Below are 21803 nucleotides of genomic sequence, written 5' to 3' on the forward strand. Positions count from 1 at the left end.
TGCAATATGCAAATGATACAAGCTTGCTTGCTGAAAGTGAAGAGGACTTAAAACATTTACTGATGAAGATCAAAGAGCACAGCTTTCAGTATGGGTTACATCTCAATGTAAAGAAAACAAAAATTCTCATCACTGGACCCATAAACTACATTCTTATCAATGGAGAAAAGATAAAAGTTGTCAAGGACTTCGTTCTTCTTGGATCAACTATCAACACTCACAGAAGCAGCAGTCAAGAGATCAAACGACGTATTGCATTAAGCAAATCTGCAGCACAAGACCTTTTTAAAGTGTTGAAGAGCAAAGATGTCAGCTTGAGAACTAAGGTGCACCTGATCCAAGCCATGGTATTTTCAATAACCTCTTATGGATGTGAAAGCTGGACAATGAATAAGGAAGATCGTAGAGGAATTGATGCCTTTGAGTTACGGTGTTGTAGGAGAATATTGAAAGTGCCATGGGCTGCCAAAAGAACCAATAGATCAGTTTTGGAAGAAGTGCAGCCAGAGTACTCCTTGGAGGCCAGGATGGCCAAACTTCATCTCTCATACTTTGGACATATTGTCAGGAGGGAGCAGTTGCTGGAGAAGGATATCATATTTGGTAAGGTGGAGGGTCAGAGAAAAAGAGGAAGACCCCCCAGCGAGATGGATTGACCACATGGCAGCATCGATGGACTCAAGCGTAGCAACAATAGTGAGGCTGGCCCAGGATTGGGTTGGTGCTGACTCAATGGCACCTAACAACAACAACAGCAACCCTATAATAGGTCACAATTAGAGATAGAGAAGATTCACTTCAGCCAACACAGCCAAGGAAGTAGTCCCTGTATTCAGTTTAGGAAGACTTCCTGGAGGAAGAGGATTTCTGATACCTCTTTTCTGATACAAGAGGATTTCTGTACTAAAACCGACATGGCCCAATGGTGGTGGTGGTGTTAAGTGCCGTTGAGTCATTTCCGACTCATAGCAACCTTGTGTAGGCTTTCTGAGGAGTGGTTGGTGAGTTTGAACCAGTGACCTTGAGGTTCAAACTGCTGACATTGTGGTCCAGTGCTTATCCTACAGTGCCACACCAGGACTCCTAAGGGTTGTTGTTGTCAGTTCTGACTCGTAATTACCCTCTACAGGGTTTCTGAGGAACCGCTAGTAGGTTTAAACTGCCAACCTTGAGGTTAGGAGTCCAGTACTTATCCTACAGCACCACACCTGAACTGGGGAATGAAACAAGACACCTATGATTAGTTCTTTACCAAAACTTGGGAAAGAACACTCAACAGCAGAAGTGGGGTGAGTGGATGAGAACTATTGATAACCTTGCCTACATATTTGGAGGCCAGACTATGGGATCCTGAAGGGAAGAGAGCTATGCTGTCGATCCTGTGAAATTCTGCACTCCACAACGGAGTCCTTTGACAAGACTAGTGGAGGAATGACCTCCTGACCTTACTCACCAAGCTTCTGGGAATCATTTCCTATGCAGAGAGCAGGAATCCTTAATCCCGAAGTTCCCTGGCTTCTGTCGGATTCTGTGTCTCTTCTAAGGGCTCTTTCTTGCTGCCCGCATGCTGAGCAAACAAACTATAGAGAGTACGTTCCTTACCACCCAGACTAATCATAGGTGTCTTGTTTCATTCAGGATGTGGTTAGTACCTTGAGGAACTGCTGGTTGCAGAGAGAGATTTAGATAGCCAGGTTGGATGGAGAGAGGAGATGCCCAGGAAGGGCTCAAGTTAACCCTGGGTCTCTCTCTAGGGGAAACAAAAGGAGCAAAAATGAACCCCACTGCGAGGGACCACAAGACAGTGTCAAGACAAAGGAGTTGGAGTGACCTGAGATTCTGAGTAACTCAGACAGGAAAGTCTTCTCGTAGGTGAGTTTGGAGTACTGGCAATAGCTGGGAACTAAACTACCACCATGCCTTTGTTTCTGTGTTCTGTCTCTTGCTGGATTGGGAAGGAAGGTAGACAGAAATTAGCAAGGAAGATGCAAGCCAAGGGATGGTTCAACACAGTCATGACAAGCATGCCTCCATTCTGCTGGCTCTTTGATTGAGCGTAGCTAGGACGCTTCCTGAACTAATGAGATGTCTAGGTCAAGTGGAACCCCTCATGCTGACTCCAGCACAGCTCAACCCCTGGGACAGGAAACTGCCTCTCCATTGAATTGTCATTTCCTCCTTGAAGCCTTCTTCAAGCCCGTGGGGAACTCTACCAACTTTCTCAACTTGGCACTTACTATCTATGCTATTAAGTTTTACTTGTATTCATTTTTGAATAGGTAATATTATCAGGGTTCAAAATGCAAAAAGATATTTAGTGAAAGCTCTTTTTCTTGCCCCTGTCCCTTCCCTGAACAAGTGCTCCCTTGAACTAGTGATATCTGATCTTGTTTCGCCTGGGGAAAGGAATCATGTCTCCTGCCTCCTTATCTCTCTGTGTTCCTGCTGGGGTGAATTTTTCTGCCCTTGGACCCAAGGGAGTTTTCCTAGCACCAACTTTCCCTTTCACCATCAGCACTGCTGCTATCTTGGATCTGATCTTCACACCCCTCTTACCTGGTCATACAACTACCAACCAGATACCCTTCACACCTCTCCAGGCCCATCTTCTAACACTCCCATCATCCTTCATGCTTCCCAAACTATTTACCATTGGCTATTTGGTCATGCTGACTTCTGCCTCTGGGCCTTTGCAAATACCATTCCCTCTGGAACGTGCTTTCCCTTCCTGCAACTCCTACTCACAGGTTAGGATTTAGCCCAACCTTCTCTTTCTGCAGGACTCTTTCACAGATGCCCACCCTCCCTCATTGGCTGAGTTTCCTGTACCCCCTCTTCCCCAGCCCCTCAGGTGCCTCTGCCATGCTGTCTTCTCATCGGGTGATCTTTCTGTTTAAAACCTGCCTTCCCCAATCAACTGGTGTGGCACTGTGGGTTAATGTGCTGAACTGTAAAGTTGGTTTGAATCACAAGGTCAGTGGTTCAAACTCACCAGCCGCTGCTTGGAAACCCTATACAAGGTCACTATGGGTCAGAAACAGCTCGATGGCACTTAACAACAACAATCAACTGTATGCTGTGTGAGGGCTGGGTTTGCTTGTCTCTGTATCCTTCCATCTTTCAGAATACCTGGTATATCATAGATATTGGATAGAAAAAGTGATAGAATGAATATCTCACTTCTCCTACCTCCTGGTAGTGGTGGTTGTGTGCCGTGGAGTCGGTTCCGACTCATAGCGACCCTGTACAGGGTTTCCGAGGCTGTAAATCTTTATGGGAGCAGAAAGCCTCATCTTTCTCCCACAGAACAGCTGGTAGTTTCAACTGCTGACCTTGCAGTTTGCAGCCCAATTCATAACCACTACGCTACCAGAGCTCCTTCTCCCACCTCCTAGACAATGCCTAATACAAAGTAGATACTCAAAGAGATATCAGTTGGTTTGATTTTTGATGCTGCTGCTGACTCTGATGTTACAAAACAAGCCACTTGTCTCCCCCAACCCAGAAGGAACCCTATTCCCCCTTGATATCATTGTTGTTGTTGTTAAGTACCATGGAGTCGGTCCCGACTCATAGTGACCCTGCACAGTGTTTCTGAGGCTGTAAATCTTTACAGAAGCAGAAAGCCTCATCTTTCTCCCGTGGAACTGCTAGTAGTTTCCAACTGCCGACCTTGAGGTTAGCAGCCCGATTAGTAACCACTACCCTACCAGAGCTCCTTCTTGATATCATAGCAGCTATATAATCCCTAGAGGCAGGTGACTCCAAACACCAGACTTCTCCACAGCAGGAGCTTGGGTGTTTAAACAACAGCATGAAACAGCTGAACCAGAGTTACTTTTGAACAAGACATACTGAGAAGTGATGAGTGTGGCTTTGGCTAAGACCCAGGTCATAAGGATAATTGCTGGGAAACTGAGCAGGGACTTATTATAATAGCAATAGTTGATACCATTCATTGAGGGCTTAGTATTTGCCAAGCACTCTGCCAACTACTGTGTTGTTGTTTTTTTCACGTATTAACGTGTCCATGTAAATAACGCACTTGCACTTAGATCACTTGCTGGAAACTAGCTCAAGAGGGGGTTACATGGTTTGCAGGACTCACATAAACACGCTTGCTTGTTTGTTTGTGTGTAAATATGGTACATTGCCTGGTTCAGTCATCACCACAATTCTGAGTTGGGTACTACTAGTTGACCACATTTAATAGGTGAGGAAATTGTGGCTTAGAGGGATAATTTGTCTAAGAGTCACACAACTGTTAATGATAAAAACTAACACTTGTTGAGAATTCACCATGTGCAGCTAGGTTTTTCTCATGAATGATTTCATTGAACTTCATCCTAAGATAGCCTTAAGAGGTAGGTGCTCTTACTAGAAGGGGCACAACTGGGATTTGTGCTCAAGTCTGTTACCACCATCATTGTGTTTAACCATTGAGTCTTACTCGGCAGAGTTTTCCACAGAAAGTTTTGCAAACATTCATCCTCTGAGCAAAGGACCATATGCCTGGGAGGTGGAGATGTCTATGTCCACCTGTTCTGCCTGGAAGCAGGTACTGTCATGAGATCTTAGAAGTTTTTAAACTTTTATTTTATTAAATATGACAAGATAGAGCAAGATTTATTTCATGTATATGAATATTCTGCCACAATTTTTTTAAAAAGGTACTGGTGTGGCGCTGTAGGATAAGCACTGGACCGCAAGGTTGGTTTGAACTGCAAAGTCAGCTGTTCAAACTCATCAGCTATTCCTCGGAAACCCTATACAGGGTCGCTATGAGTCGGAACAGACTCAATGGCACTTAGCTACAACACATGGGGTCGCTGTGAGTCAGAATCAAGTTGATAGCCTGTCCAGCAGCAACAGGATATATAGAATACCACCAGCAACTGCCACCCACTTTAAGAAAAGACACTTTATTCTGAAGCCCCCTTTGTGCCTACGTTTATTCCTTTTCCTCCCTCTTTAGAAATTTTGACTTTATTATTCCTTTAGTTTTGTTTGTAGTTTTATTACATATTTGTATTCCTAATCAACATATTATTTAATTTAACATGGGTTGAATTTTCTACAAATGGAAACATTCTGTGTTATCTTTCTGCAACTTGCTTTTTTTTTTTTTGCTTAACATTGCATACATATTGTTACATGTTGTTATGAAGTGCTGTGGAGTCTATTCCGATCCATAGCAACCCTGTTCAGGGTTTCTGAGAAGCAGCTGATGGGTTTGAACTGCCGACTTTGTGGTTCTCAGTCCAGTGCTGAACCTACACCATCACACCAGGAGTCCATTGTTATTTGTAGAAATGGTTTATTCTTGGTATTGCCCTGTACAGGGTCGCTATGGGTCGGAACCGACTCGACGGCACTTAACAACAACAACAATTGCTGTGGAGGGCATGCTCCATCATATGACTATGCCTATTCCTCACTTTTCTCTTCTTCCGACATTTCACATTTATGACAATAGTAAAAAAATCTATCCTATGGGGAGGCTTCAGAAAGTTCATTACAAAATTTCATTACCTTTTAATTCCATTCTCCACAAACTTTTTGAAGCTCATTGTATTATTTTGTGTGCTCACAATGTATGTCTGGCAGTAATGAACTCCAAGGTATGAGGTGAGAGTAACGTTGGCTGCAGTGGTTAAGGTTATGTGTCAGCTTGTCTGGGCCAAGATTCTCAGTGGTTTGAAAGTTACATAATGATGTAATTTGGTGGCTGTGTAAGGTTACATTTTGGCAATAATTACCATGTGTAGTCATATTCCATTTTATGATCCGATGTTATCCTTCATCTTCACATAATGATGATTTTTGCATAATGACCTGGTTTGTGGAACCTAACCATGTTGATAAGTGAAGAGTGAGCGTATTTCATATTTTACTCACCCTACTGCTGATGAAGGAGCCCTAGTGTCACAGTGACTTAAGTCCTTGACTGATGTCTGAAAGATCTAAAGTTCAAATCCACAAGTCACTCCATGTGAGACAGATGTGCCAGTCTCATTACTGCAAAAAGGTGGCACGGCTTATCACTGTAAAAGCCAATTAGTCAGAGACAAGAGTATGGTAAAGCAAGCAAAGTTTAATGCATACTGGTATCTTAGGCTGGGTTTTTTAGAGAAGCAAAACCAGTGAAGCATAAATATATGTATATATATATAGAGAGAGAAAGAAGTTTATGATCAAGAAAAGAGCTTACAATTGCAGAGTCCTAGGTCCCCAGAAGAAGGGAGAGAAAAAGTCCCTCTCATGTATCCATTATATTGGGAGCAGGCCCTGCTGCCAAGGAAGCATCCCTTCAATTGATTGGCTACTCATGGCCACTCATCAGAGAGCTAACTATGCCTGTATTGAGTTTTGTCACCATGTGAATAAGAACATCCCAACTGCTAAAACTCTGGAAATGCTGGCTTTGTTAAGTTGACATAAAACCCTAACCATTACACTGGTATTAAACATACTTGTATTAAACTACCTGCCTGAGGGAAAAAGGGGAGGACGATTTATAGGGAACTTGGGCATGAGGTAGGGGGTCCCAGAAATTTCAGGTGCTCTTCTTTTTTTGTTGTTTTACTTACCCCAGGTTGAGCTGACTGCTTCAAACATGTTGTTCCTAGCTGGTATTGTGTTTCTGCTCCAGTAGTTATGTTTTGCTGGTCTCCTTGGTGCACAGATTTCATAAGAACGTATGGTTTTTCTTCATTCCTACAATAGCTCTCAGGGTGGGGTTAACTACTGATTAACCTAAAGGCAATTACAGACTAAGATTAGCACTGAGGGTCTCTTTACTTGCAAGATGAAGTTGTTTTAGTCAGCTGAGACTTCAGTCTGCTTCCATAAAGCTTTGTTGTTGTTGTTGTTGTTAGGTGCCATCAAGTCAGTACCAATTCATAGCGACCCTATGCACAGCAGAACAAAACACTGCCTGATCCTGGGCCAACCTCACTATTGCTGCCACACCTAAGCCCACTGATTCTGCACTTTGCCAATCCATCTTGCTGGGGGTCTTCCTCTTTTTCTCTGACCCTCCACCCTACCAAACATGATATCCTTCTCCAGTGACTGATCCCTCCTGACAATATATCCGAAGTATGAGAGATGAAGTTTGGCCATCCTGGCCTCCAAGGAGCACTCTGGCAGCACTTCTTCCAACACAGATCTGTTGGTTCTTTTGGCAGCCCATGGCACATTCAATATTCTCCTCCAACACTCAAATGCACCAATTCTTCTATGGTCTTCCTTATTCACTGTCCAGTTTTCGCATGCATATGAGGTTATTGAAAATACTATGGCCTGGGTCAGGAGCACCTTAGTCTTCAAGCTGACATCTTTGCTCTTCAACACTTTAGAAAGGTCTGGTGTAGCAGCAGATTTGCTTAATGCAATACGTTGTTTGATTTCTTGACTGCTGCTTCCATGAGTGTTGATAGTTGATCCAAGAAGAAAGAAGTCCTTGACAAGTTCAATCTTTTCTCTCCATTGATAAGAATGTTGTTTATTGATCCAGTGGTGAGGATTTTTGTTTTCTTTATACTGTGATGCAATCCATACCGAAGGCTGTGCTCTTTGATCTTCATCAGTAAATGTTTCAAATCTTATTCACTTTCAGCAAGCAAGATTGTATCATCTGTATTTCGCAGGTTCTTAATGAGTCCTTGCTCCAATCCTGACGCCACGTTTTTCTTCGTAGAACCCAGCTTCTCGAATTATTTGCTCAGCATACAGGTTGAATAAATTGGTGAAAGAATACAACCCTGTCACACACCTTTCTTAATTTTAAACCATTCAGTGTTCCCATGTTCTGTTCGAAGAACTGCCTCTTGGTCCAGATATAGATTCCTCATGAGCACAATTAAGTGTTCCGTAATACTCATACCTTGCAATGTTGTCCATAACTTGACATGATCCACACAATCGAAAGCCTTTGCATAGTCAATAAAGCACATGTAAACATCTTTCTGATATTCTCCACTCTCAGCCACGATCCATCGGTCTTCAGCAAGCTTTTTGGAGGAGGGGGGAAATGAGCCCACATAGAGCTTACAGCCTAGGAAACCTTATGGGAAGTCCTGCTCTGTCTTATAGGGTCCCTATGAGTTAATGCAGTGCAGTGAATTACTTAGTATGGCTCTTATATTAAGATCACAAAATGATTGTTATTGTTAAGTGCCGTCGAGTCTGGTCCAACTCATAGCGATCCTGTATAAGGTTTCTGAGAAGTGGCTGGTGAATTTGAATCACCGACCTTGCAGTTCAAATCAACCTTTTGGTCCAGTGTTTATCCTATAGTGCCACACCTGGACTTTATGACTAGGTGAAATAACACAAATAAGGTTCCTGTGGCCCACCTAGGGGTTTAGGCATAACTGCCAAATCATTGAAAATCATGGCCCTGTGCTGGTTAAAGTTGCGTGTCAATTTGGCTAGGCGATGCATTTCAGAGGTTTGGCAGTTATGTAATTTGGCAGTTATGTAATGATGTAATCATTCTCTATTTTGTAGTCTAATATAATTGTCCTCCATTTTGTCATCTGATGTAATTATTCTCCATTTTGTGTGTACCTGTGGCTATGGCCCTATTTGGTAGTGAGTTATCTGTTATATTAATGAAGCAGGATTGAGGTGGGTTGTATCTTTTTTTTAACTTTTCATTGTGAGTGAAGCTTTATTGTGAATTGAGTGAAGATTCCAAGATCATCATTACTTTTACATTCAACAAATCATACACTTTGTTTCATCTCAATGATTGCAATCCCATTCTTGCAACAACAGTGATCCCACTTCCTCCCTGTGGTTCCTATTTCCATTCCACTCTCCTTCCAACCCCTTCTCACCTTTCCTTAGGTAGATGTTTCCCTTTTGATCTTGAATGATTGACCATTCCATGGTGACCATATCCTACTAGTGTTGTCCCTCCTATATACCTACCTACTGATTGGCTGAAAATTGGGCCACCAGGTGAGTTCCTTTCCAGACCTGAAGGGTGGTCAAGGGTCATAGTTTTGGTTCCTCCAGATTCTTTCTGACCAGTAAGCCCAGTCTTTATTTTATTTATTTATTTATTTATTTTTTTTTGAGTTTTGTTCTACATGTTCTATGACACTATCTAAGACTTTTTAATATGATCCCTTTCAGAGCAGTTGGTAGTGGTAGTGGGCACCATCTTGTTCTTCTGGTCTTAGAGTCATGGTAACTGATGTTCACATGTTCCATTGGTCCATTGGGCTAGTTGATTCTAAGCATCTTCAATCATCATCACTCTTCTTTCTTCTGCGTATGAAGAGACTAATAGTTGCATATTAGATGGACGTTCATGAGCTTTTAACATACCAGACATTACTTACCAAAGTAGAATGTAGACCATTGTCTTTGTGGACTGTGTTATGGCAGTTGACCATGGTGTCCCTGAGACTGTGGTCCTGAGTCCCCAAACCTAGGAACTCGATGCCTTAAGATGTTTAATAATATCTAAGAAGTGTTCATCAGTTTTCCCACTGTATGTCCCACCACTAACACTGTAGGATAAGCACTGGACCACAAAGTCGGTGTGAACCACGAGGTTGGTGGTTCAAACTCACCAGTTGCTCCTTGAAAACCCTATATAGGGTCATCACTGAATACATGACACTTAACAATAATAACAAGAACATGCCCCACCACATTCATAGGTGTATTTGCAGCAAAGGTAAATAGGTGGGCTGTGTCAGGAGTCACCACCTTACCAGAGAGTGTGACTCAAGTCACTATCCTTACCCCAGTCACTACCTTGCACAAAGAGTTTCCTTGAAGATATGGTCTGCATTCAATAATATAAATTCTCTGGTAAAGTTCTCTCTCTTGCTATGAATCCTGCATCTGGTTCATCATTATGACCCCAATTCTTGGAACTTGAGGCAGTAACCTGTCATCTAACTGGACTTGCCAACTTCTGCTCCCTTGTGAACCAACTGCCTGATGCCTAACCTACAGATTTGGGACTTGCCAGCTTCCGTAACTGTGCAAGCCATTTCCTTGATGGTTTCTGATTTCTATGAGATGCTGCAGTGAATTTCAGAGCTCAAGGATGAGAGGGAGAGTACTGAGAGAAGGAGGGGTAGTTGATGTTAGAGCAATGGAGTGATGCTGCAATATGGAAAAGTTAGATATTTGGGCTAGCTTTAACTTCCACTCCAGTGGAGCTAGCTTTGTGCTGATCCTCCTAAAATAATTATTCTTGTTGTTGGAATTGATTTGATGGCAATGGGTTTGGTTTGGAGTTTTTTGACTGCTAATGGACATTGTCAATAACCTCATATGGATGTGAAAGCTGGACAGTGAATAAGGAAGATCATAGAAGATTTGATGCCTTTGAATTGTGATGTTGGAGGAGAATACTAAAAGTGCCATGGGTTGCCAAAAGAACCAATAGATCTGCTTTGGAAGAAGTGCAGCCAGAGTGATCCTTAGAGGCCAAGAAGGCTAAACTTCGTCTCTCATACTTAGGACATATTGTCAGGAGGGAACAGTCGCTGGAGAAGGATATCATGCTGGGTAAGATGGAGGGTCGGAGAAAAAGAGGAACACCCCCAATGAGATGGATTGGCAGCATTGATGGACTCAAGTGTGGCAGCCATAGTGAGGTTGGCCCAGGATCGGACATTGTTTCATTCTGCTGTGCATGGGGTCACTATGAGTCGGTTCTGACTCGATGGCACCTGATAACAACAACAATGGACATTTAGATTATTCCTAGTTTTTGGCCTTTTAGTCAGTGCTATCTGACCATGCCCCCTGGTTCGCATTTGCAAGAATTAGTCTGATCAGGACTGACTGTGAGTGTTGGAAATGTAAAGGTAGACATTTTGTAACAAAAGGAGGGGTGTGGTTGACTTTGCAGTCTAGAAGTGGAGGTCCCTGGGACCATCAAGGGAGAAGAGAAGAGTGTGGGACCCCACCCAGAGAAGCAGTGATGCCAGAGATGGAGGCAGAGACGTGGGGAGATGGAGCAGTTGGGGCCTCTAGACCCAGAGAGGGAGAGGGGCTGTGTGATGACGACTGGGGGCAGGCTTGCAGGGTGTACCGTTTGGTTGGTTGATGATGCATAGAGGGGATTGTAACCATGGCAATGAAAGGATATACGCTAGGATGAATGTAAAGCTAATGTTCTCCCATGTAAACTATCACATAATTCACAATTTAAAAAAAAAAGAGTCTGGAATTTAAAACTGGGAGTGGAATTGCTGAGTCATAGGGTGTATACATTTTAAATCTTACTTGATAATATCAAATTGTTTCCCAAAGTGGTAATGCTGATTTCAACGTATTCATGTAGTTTTTCAGTATTCTGGTTTCTCGAGATCCATGAATCTCAGAATCTTTAGTATAGGAAAGAAACACTGAGTCAAGTCACCTTGGTTTATGAAGGGGATTTTGACAAATGCAAGTTAAGTAGCTGTGCTAAGGAGATGCTACCATTCGGCAACAGAGCCTGGGGTCAAACTTTAAATCCTTTGCTCCTCCCCACCCCTTTTTTTCAACTTTCTATTGTGAATTGAATGAAGGTATACAGAGCAGATCTTCAGTTTTACATTCAACAAATCATATACTTTACTTCATTGTAGTTGTTGCTGTTAAGTGCCGTGGAGTCAATTCCAAACCAGAGCGACCCTGTATAGGGTTTCCAAGGAGCAGCTGGTGAACTTGAACCACCGACCTTGCAGTTCAAATGACTTTCTTTGCAGTGTAACACATTAGCCCACAGCACCACACCAGGACTCTGCAATCCCCTCCATGTACCAACAGTTAACAGCATTTACCTCTATTCACTTTTAACTATTGCATTCCTCCCTGTGTCTCCTGCTACCTTCCTCTTTCCTCTGCTAACCTCTCTCTTGTTGTATATTGCCTGCCCTCTCATCCATATTAACATGTGTCTACACCCTAGCTTGTGAATAATTTTCCCTCCCCTTCCCTCCATAACCATCAATAACCATCATATAGTGTTACTTTTATCCAGAAAATCATATTTTTTTTAATGTTTTACAACATTGATCTCATACAATATTTGTCCTTCTGTGGTTGACCCTTGATTCATTTTTCTCTCTCTTCTCAGACTAAGGTCCCCAGGTGTGACCGGGACATACAAAGCTATTTCCAGAGTGGGCTCAGACTTGGAGCTGACTCAGCTGAGCCCTCATAGACTCTGGAAGATGAGAGTCTTCCGCAGACGCCACATGCCCCTGCGGCTGGTCATGGTGGGCAGCGCCTTTGTGCTCTTCCTTTTCGTTCTGCAAAGGGATGTAAGCAACAAGGAACAGACCACAGAGAAACCATGGCTGAAGTCCCTGGTGGGCCAGAAGGATCATGTCCTGGACATCATGCTGGGGGCCATGAATAACCTTAAGGATTCCATGCCCAAACTCCAGATCAAGGCTCCAGAACCCCAGGAGACTATGGTGTTCACAAACCAGTCCTGCCTGCCTGGATTCTATACCCCCGCAGAGCTGAAGCCCTTCTGGGAACGCCCACCACAGGATCCCAATGGTCCTGGGGCAGATGGAAAAGCATTTCAGAAGAGCACATGGACCCCCGAAGAGACCCAGGAAAAAGAGGAGGGCTATAAGAAGCACTGTTTCAATGCCTTTGCCAGTGACCGGATTTCCTTGCAGAGAGTGCTGGGGCCAGATACCCGACCCCCTGAGTAAGTTACACCACAATCCTATGGTGGCCAGAAGTGCGACTAGTATGACTATTAACTATCCCCTCTCCCCAAATAAATAAATAACAGTTCCCACTGAGTCATTTCAACTTACGGAAGCCCCATGTGTATCAGAGTAGAATGGTGCTTCACAGGATTTTTAGTGGCTTCTGGTTATTAGCTGAGTGTTTAACCATTTGCCCTATACCTTTGGTCTGATCACAGTCATGAAACAACTGCCAAGTAAAGACTTGGAGGGCATTCTAGAATATAGGCTAGGATTTCCCTCTAAGCCCTAACTTGTTCCCCTGACCTATTGCCCTGATCCCTTAGGTTGGAGCTCAGGAGTGTTGCAGTGCTTCTAGAGGCTCAGGGAGACAGAATCCAGAGGAAGGAGCTCAGAGCCTGGGACCAGGACCTGGTACAGAGGCACCTGGAAAGGAGTAATTCCAGGCTATGGTTTTAGTAGTCTTGCCCTTGTAGAGGTCTTTCCCAGAGACTGTGGGACTTTGGTGCTGAGCTGTTGGGGTGAAGGGCATTTCCTGACAGCTACTGGGTGGTCAGAAACATGGCCGCACTTTCTGGCTTCCTTCAGTGAAGGTCCATGGGCAATGACTTCATTCCAACTTTTACTTGAACATGCTTATCTTTTCCACATTGAGCAACAAAACCAGTGCTTAGATCTGTGCGCTACAGCCAACTCACTCTACTACATGGCTCTGGTCTTAAGCTCCTTAAGTTAAAGACTTTATGTCTTCATCATTTATCCTTTATCATCTTGAATCAAAGAGTTATACCCCTTTTGACTTTTTCTCACATGGCAACCCCCATCCCCAAATTCAGTATTCTTTTGGGCAATGAACCTGGGACACTTGACTTGAACCAAGCATTAAAGCCGTAGAAGAAGCAGCCATTGAAGTTAGTTGTCAGGAACTCTTCAACAGAGAAAGGCGTTGGCTGTGAGGCCAGCCAGTGGAGGATTCTCTGACCAGCAGCGGTGGTTAAAAAAGGGTGTTCAGTCACCTGATTCCATAAAATCCAGGCACCACACACTCCCATCCCCCACCCCAAAATGCAATGTCAAGATGGGGACAGTGTGACCAAGTGCCACTGAGTGGTTGGAATGGATAAGAATAGAGAAAGGTCACAGGAAATTGACTGTGATGATAGTGTCAGACTATAGGAAAATGGATTAGAGAAGAACCTAACATTGTAAAGAGAGGAGCTTTTTTCTCTCACTAGGTATGGAAACTGTAGTCACTTTTCTGAGATGTCAATTTTGCCATTATCACTTATCCCTCTGGGACCTCTGGATTAGATTACATTTTATATAGCACACATATTACTGAAGAAGAGTAAGTCAGCCCTGGAAGCTCCCGAGCTGATAGCAGAGCGCATACAGAGACGTAAGCTCTCAGCATCATGGCTGGGGGGCCAAGTGTGCTCTGGGGACCAGTGTAGAGGCTGAGTGAGTGACAAATATAGAGTGAGCCAGGGACATTACTTACTTGCTGTCAAGTCACTTTCAACTCGGGGTGACCCCACATGTGTCAGAGTAGGATTATGCGCTATAGCATTTTCAATGGCTTGTTTTTTAGAAGTACCATATTTTTATGCAAATAGAATATGCATTATATGGATTTTTGCAAACCCTATACCCCCCTCATTTGCATGTTATGCACGTTATTTACATGGTGCATTATATACAAAAACATGGAAGGTCTTCACGCTATTCTTCTGAGGTGCCTCTGGTGGACTTGAACTTCCAGCCATTTGGGTTAACAGCTGTGTGCATTAAGCATTTACTCAGGGACTCTGAGCCTGTGGCAGGGAGCAGATATTCTGAACTACAGTAGGGAATGTGGCTGGTGGTTCTAATGAGCCTTTGGACAGAGCTATCTTCTGAGGAACCCCCAGGGACCTGGTGAGCTGAGTCCATACTGTCATCCCTCTAGGTGTGTGGACCAGAAGTTCCGGCGCTGTCCTCAGCTGCCCACCACCAGCGTCATCATTGTGTTCCACAACGAGGCCTGGTCCACACTGTTGAGAACCGTGTACAGCGTCCTCCACACCGCCCCTGCCATGCTCCTGAAGGAGATCATACTGGTGGATGATGCCAGCACTGAAGGTGAGACCAGAGGGCCCTGAGGAGTCTCCCATGGGCACCCTGGGAAGGAAGACAGGCTGAGCTTCTTGAGGAAGTAGGCACCACCCTGTGGCCTGTTGCCTGGCGTTCCAGCTCATCATAAAGGCCAGGGACAGGAAGGAGGTGGGGGAGGTGGACCTTTCCTTTGTCTGCATTTTACCTGCTCTTCTGTTTTTGAAGGTCCCACCTCTAAAGCCCTGTTTGCTGTAGTTGTTGATAAACAAGTGAGATTACTCACCAAACTTCCCACTTTTCAAAGCATTTTCATAAAATCTACTGGGCACAGGTCCCCTGTGTCTGGCACTGACCTAGGACTGGGGAACACCATGACAAAGGCTACCAACCTTCAGAGGACAGGCAGCTTCATGCAACACCAGCTGTTAACAGACAGAAAAGGTCATGGACGTGGGTGTCTGATACCCAGGGATTCAAATCCTAGCTCTCAGTCTTCCTGCATCTGTGACGCTTGGCTTCTCTGAACCTCAGTTTCTTCTTCTAAAAATAAGGACAATTGCCTCCCTCACATTGGGGCTGAGGAATCCAAGATCCATGATGAATGAGATAATTCATGTGCCACAGAGTACTTGGCATTGAGAAAGAGCTCCACAAGCATTCATTTCATTTATTGTATGAGAACAATGCACTATGGGAGGGCAGAGCCCGGGGGTATTATTTCTGCCTGGAATGACTGGGAGCCTCACAGTAGACGCCAGCTTGGAGCTGGGCCTTAAAGGATAAGTGTGATTGTCTAGGGAAAGATAAGGGGATGAAGAGAAAACCACATAAGCAGAATCCTAGAGACATGTGTGTGGAACTTTGGGAGACTTGGGGTGCCTAGTGCTTAGGTTTATTGTAAAAAAGGAGACTAAAATGGTATTGAATTGGTTTTCATGCCATGATGAAAGGATTTAGAAAGAATTGAGGAATCACTGGTACTGTTTAAGCTGAAGAATGATGAGTTTCAGAACAATGACAGTTTGGGGAGCAGAGAGTAACATAGTAATTGGAGAGAGAGAGGTGGAGGACCTAGAATTCCATAAGCAAGTTCTTAAAATCACTTGAGAGTGGAGTAATGGGAACATATCTAGGAAAGTGGTTTGGGGACTGGTGCATCATTAGACTGGGATTCTCCAAAAGCTGAGCCCCCTTCTCAGATGATATGTGGTATCCGGGCTTTCCATTTTATGTCCTTGGCTCACCTCTTAGAGGCCTGCTGCCATTTCCTTACCATCCCTCAGTTTTCCTCCTGCCCTGCAGGTTTGCAGGAATGCTAAAAATAAAATTAGGGCAGGAGAAGGCCCTAAAAGGAGGACTGAATGTGAGTACTATGGATTGGTTTCTTCAGGAAGCTCACATATTCCTAGGAAGGACAGACACTTAGCAGTACTAACAGGTAACAAAGTCAAAGCAAGCAAATATCAAAGATGCGCTGAGAAAGGTCTGGTGGACAAGGACCATATAGATTAGACTTCTGGGAAGGGAGAACGACAAAGTTTGACAAAATAGGCTACGCACTGTCATTGAGTTGATTCTCAACTGTAGCTACATTCTCAACTATAACCCATAGAACAGAGTAGGGTGTCCAGGGCTGTAAATCTTTAGGGAAGCAGATTGCCTCATCTTTTTCCCACAGAGCAATTGGTGGACTCAAACCAAAGACCTTTCAAGTAGCCAAGCACTTAAGCACTGTGCCACCTGGGCTCCTTGGGACAACGCTAGTAGGGACTTGCAAGTGGTCTCTGGGAAACCTCAGTAGCAATGGAGTGTGTTCTTAACCATTCCTCCTCTCAAACTGGACTCACTCTTGACCCTTTTCCCTCCAAGCCTGTGCCACCATCCCCAGAAGTCCCACCTCCCTGAATCACATGTGGTGGGAGCTCTAAACTCTTCTCGCTTTCTCACTTGTCACTCAGAATTTTATGTGTGCCAAGTTGGGCAACTCCTCTACCAGGCTAGATGGGTGACATGGTGCCAGGCTGGCACAGACGTCATCTAAGGGTGTTGTCTCCTGTGTCTGGTGGAGCGGAACTTATGTGTGCCAAGTTGGCACCTCTGAAGTACCTGCTCCCAGGGGGCCACCAGACGTATGCTCACATTCTTTCTAGTCAACTGTCCCTTGTTGTCTTGGAACTTCTCATAAGCCCAATTCAAGCATCTCTGAATCATCTGCCTGAAAAAGCTAAGCCAGCCATTCTTATTTTTCTGGGTTCTGGTCTCCTTTGAGAATCTGTTAAGAACTACACCCCTTTTCCTACAATAGTGCACAATTGTCCACAGCAGTATGTGCGCACACATTTTTGCATGTGATTTCAGGGAGAGCTCATGGGCTCTGGAATAAAGAGCCCTACCTGGAGGGCTTTCAGACTCCAGAGATACCTTCAGCAATGTCAAGTTCAGTGGAAAAAGCAGGGGAGGGGACCTCAGCCCCATAGTCAGAAATCTCTGCAGTCTACAGTGGGATACAATTTCCAACACATTTGACCGTTTGATCAGATTAACTGTCTCCCATTACACATACACAAAACAAGGGCTGTGTCTCTGCTGAAACACAATGTGCGTGCTCTCTGCCCTCCTCCCCAGGCACCCAGAAGCAGCTCTCTGACCATGAATACATAGGCATTTGATACCAGGGGAGAGGAGGCCCAGCGTCAGGCTCAGAGTTAGAACCAGGCCAAACACTCAACAGCCAGGGTTCAGGCCTGGTCTTGACATACTCCATGAGCTTCTAAAAACTACCCCCAATCCTGCTCCCACCAATCTGTACTCCAAACAGGGCCGCATCCCCATGTCCTAAGCTCTGCCCTGCCCTGGGGGAAGCCGAGGAGAAGAGACACTAGGTCTCCTTTGTGTGGGCATTTACTGGCCAGGGAAGCGAGATCAGACACATACCCAGAGACAGTCCAGAAACAAACATGGCCCTTCGTGATCAAGTCCCTAACGAGAAAGGACGAGTGAAGAGGTGGTGTTGGTGGGGGAGAGGGTGTTGTGGGAAGGGCAGGTAAAGAGATCAGCAGTGGAAGGCAAAGAGATAAGAGATAGACCTGAGGTGCAGAATGCACTACGTGAATCCCAGGGGAGAAGATGGGGAGCATGTTGGATTAACCCCAAATTGTTCACTGCCGTGTCTCTTGCTGATCAGAATAGAGCTACGTTACAGTTCCTCTTGCACTCCTAAGAGATTTTCAGGAATGCAAGAAAGGAATTGTTCAAAGACTCTGATTTTAGATGATTGACAACTTCCAGGTCTGTCCCAACAGGTGATATTGTTTTCTCTCCTCTCTATCTCTTACCTCTGAGTTTCTTGCATAATGTAAGAAAATATCTCTCTATTCAACCTTATTATGTCCTGGATTTTCTGGGAATTTTTCCATTTCAGCATTTTCTTCCATTTCTCCTATTAAAGAAATTCTGCTGTTCCCACATGTAAATACCATCTACATGTCTACTCTTTACCCCTGAAAGTAGGAGGTGTCAGACAATAAACCTTGATTTGGGTTAGAGACCATCACCCAGTATCCAAATGCACTACCTGAACTGGTGGGTTGTAGAATATTCCCGAAGGGTATGGTATCATGCTTGTACATTTGCTAAGGGATTCATCAAGAAAAATTTCCCAGTTGCAATTAGATTTGAGGCTGGCTACAATATGGATTGAGTCCTGGTGTGGCGCTGTGGGTTAATGCGCCAGACTGCAAAGCCGTTTGAACTGCAAGGTCAGTGGTTCAAGCTCACCAACTGCTCCTCAGAAACCCTATACAGGGTCGCTATGGGTCAGAACCAACTCGATGGCACTTCACAACAACAACAATATGGATAGGAGTACAGGTGTGGTGCTGTGGGTTAATTCTCTAAACTGAAAAGTCATTTGAACCGCAAGATTGACAGTTTAAGCTCACCAGCTACTCCTTGTAAACCCTATGCAGGGTCACTGTGGGTTGGAACTGACCCGACAACACTTAACAACAACAATATGGATAAGCAGGAATATAGAATAAAAAGCAAATGAGACAGGAAAGATTAGAAGGACAGCCCTCCCCACAAGAAACAGTATTCTCTTTTCTAGATTTTTCAGAAACCAAGGGAGAGGGAACAGTCCAAGAAAGAAAAGTGTGGATAAAGACAGGAATTCATTGATATGCATAATGTTTATTTACTGGTCACCTACTGAGTGCATGACCTGTGCCAGGCCCAGGCCCCAGGGGGATACAACAGCAAACAGGTTTAGCAACAGCTCTATCTTCTTGGAAGACAGAAAAATAAATCATTTCAGATAGTAACAAGTGCTATTTAAGGAGAAAAAAGAGAGCGAATGCAAGGTGAGGGGACAGTGAGCAATTAGGGAACTCTTTCAGTTAGAAGTTCCTTGTTGGTGCAAATGGTTGACATGCTCAGCTGTTAACCGAAAAGTTAGAGGTTGAAGCCCACCCAGAGATGCCTTGAAAGAAAGGCCTGGTAATCTGCTTCTAAAAAAAACAGTCGTTGTAAATACTCTGGAACACAGTTCCACTTTGACATACATCAGGTAGCCAGGAGTTGGAAACTACTCAATGGCAGCTGTTTTGGGGTTCAGGTGGCCAAGGAAGGCTGCTTTGAATGTTCAAACCACAACTGATGCCAACTCACAGTGACCCTGTAGGGTAGAACTCCCTAGGGTTTCCGAGACAGCAAACTTTTATGGGAGCAATCTCCTCTGTCTCCCTAGGAGCAGCTGGTGAGCTCGAACTGCTGACCTTGCAATCAGCAGCCTAACACTTAACTACAAGGACTCTTTGTTCCAATGCAAAGGCTTAGATGCTTGGTGTTTTGATGAGGCAGAAAGCAGGCCACTGGCTGCTGGAGGTAAAAGAGCAAGGAAGCAGAAAGGTCATTGGTGCGAGGTGAGTTTAGAGAGGCGATTAGAACAATCCTGGAGATCTTTGTAAGTAATGGTCAGTGCTTGGATTTGTTTTGTTGTTGATGTTTTGTTAATGTGGTAAAATAGATACAACCAAATATTTGCCATTTCAACTGTTTTTATGCATACAGTTCAGTGACCTGAATGATATTCACCATAATGTGCAGCTATCACCATGGATCTGTTTTGTTGTCAGAAGTGAAATATACATAGCAAACAGTCACCTGTTCAGTTGTTTCTACATGTATAATTCAGTGGTATTGATTATATTCTTCATGTTATACATTCATATTGCTATTTTTTTCCACTGTTAACATAAACTCTATGTCCCCTAAGCAAAACTTACCCCTTCTACCCCTTCCTCTCACCTCTGGTAATCACTGGAAAATGATCTTTGGTTTCTATAAATTTATTTCATATTAGTGAGATCATACATTATTTGTCCTTTTATGACTGACTTATTTCATTCAGCATCAAGTTTTCAAAGTTCATCCATGTTGTGGAATGCATCAGGATTTCATCTCTCTGTATGGCTGAATAATATTCTGTTGTCTGTATGCACTATGTTTTGTTTAACCATTTATATGCTGATGGACATTTAAGCTGTTCCCACCTTCTGACTATTATGAAAAGTGCTTCAGTGAACATTAGTGTGTAGGTTTCTATTTACAATTTTGCGCTCGCTTCTTCTGCATATATACCTAGGATTAGGATTGCTGTGTCATATGATATTCTATGTTCAACTTTATGAGGAAACACCAACCTGTTTTCCATAGTAGCTGTACCATTTTGCATCCCACCAGCAATAGATGAAGTCCAGTTTCTGCAGGACCTCACTAATACCTGCTGATTTTGGTCTTCATCATCATTGCTTTTCTAACAGGGGCATTTCTTTGAACTTTTTATTATGAATTGAGTGAAGGTTTACAGACAAGATCATCAGTTTTACATTCAACAAATCATACACTTTGTTTCATCTCAATGATTACAATCCCCTCCCTGCAACAACAGCTATCCTGCTTCCTCCCTGAGGTTCCTATTTCTGTCCCACCCTCCTTCCCATCCCTTCTCAACTTTGTCCTTAGGTAAATGAGGCCCTTTTGATTTTGACTGATTGATCATTCCATGGTGAACATACCTTTACTAGTGTTGTTGTCCCCCTATATACCTATTTACTATTTGGCTGAAAATTGGGCCATAAAGGTGAGTTCCTTTCCAGACCTGTAGGGTATTCAAGGGTCATAGTCTCAGGTTCTTGCAGTCTCTTTCTGACCAGTAAGCCTATTTTTTTGTTAATAATTTTGAGTTTTGTTCCATATATTCTCCTACTCTATCTGGGACCCTCTAATATGATTCCTTTCAGAGCAGTTGGTAGTAGTAACTGGGCACCATCGTGTTCTTCTGGTCTCAGAGTCGTAGAGACTGATGTTCACATGTTCCATTAATTGGTTGATTCCAAGCATCATTATTCTCATCACTTTTCTTTTTTCCATACATAGAGAAACAAGTAATTGCATCTTAGATGACCACTCATGAGTTTTTAGATCCCAGATGCTACGCACCAAAGTAGGGTGTAGAGAACATTGTCTTTGTGGATTATGTTACGCCAGTTGACCTTGGTATCCTATGGGACCATGATCCTGAGCACCCAAGCCATGAATTTGTTTTTTATTTTTTTTGGTTTTTTTCCTAAGATAACATTTTTTTTCAGCCTGTGGCTTCCTGACCCCCACTCATACCACAGTTTGAAAGGTGCAGAGCAACTTAAAGAATTATAACTGCACAACCAGAAGTTAAGTGTAATTTTAAACCACTGAAGTAACATGAGCTGATTCATATGTGGGGTCTTCAAAAAGTTCATGGGAACAATGGAATTAAAAAATAATAAATATGAACTTTATTTCTTAAGAAGCTCCATCAATGGTAAGACAGTTTGATACCAGTCATTTAGTCCATCCCTAAAGAACTGAGGGTCCTGGGGATTCAACCATGGCTGTACAGTCTTTTTTTACATTATTAACTGATGAAAAATAGTTGTTGTTAAGTACTGTCAAATCTGTTCCAACTCATAGTGA

General features: G+C 43.6%; 1 protein-coding gene across 1 annotated transcript in view; it reads left to right on the top strand.

Moving 5' to 3' along the window:
• The first annotated feature begins 1761 nt into the window (after positions 1-1761).
• The window catches only part of GALNT6 (UDP-N-acetyl-alpha-D-galactosamine:polypeptide N-acetylgalactosaminyltransferase 6 (GalNAc-T6)), a 37971-nt gene continuing 17929 nt past the window's right edge, over positions 1762-21803 (top strand). Inside the window, exons 1-4 of the mRNA XM_006870030.1 lie at positions 1762-1868; positions 11024-11036; positions 12110-12691; positions 14644-14816. Coding sequence (XP_006870092.1) covers positions 12201-12691; positions 14644-14816 — 664 coding nt within the window. The 5' untranslated portion in view covers positions 1762-1868; positions 11024-11036; positions 12110-12200. The remainder of the gene's footprint in view (positions 1869-11023; positions 11037-12109; positions 12692-14643; positions 14817-21803) is intronic.

This window comes from Chrysochloris asiatica, unplaced genomic scaffold (genome assembly GCF_000296735.1).
Source record: "Chrysochloris asiatica unplaced genomic scaffold, ChrAsi1.0 scaffold00138, whole genome shotgun sequence".
NCBI classification, from domain to species: domain Eukaryota; kingdom Metazoa; phylum Chordata; class Mammalia; order Afrosoricida; family Chrysochloridae; genus Chrysochloris; species Chrysochloris asiatica.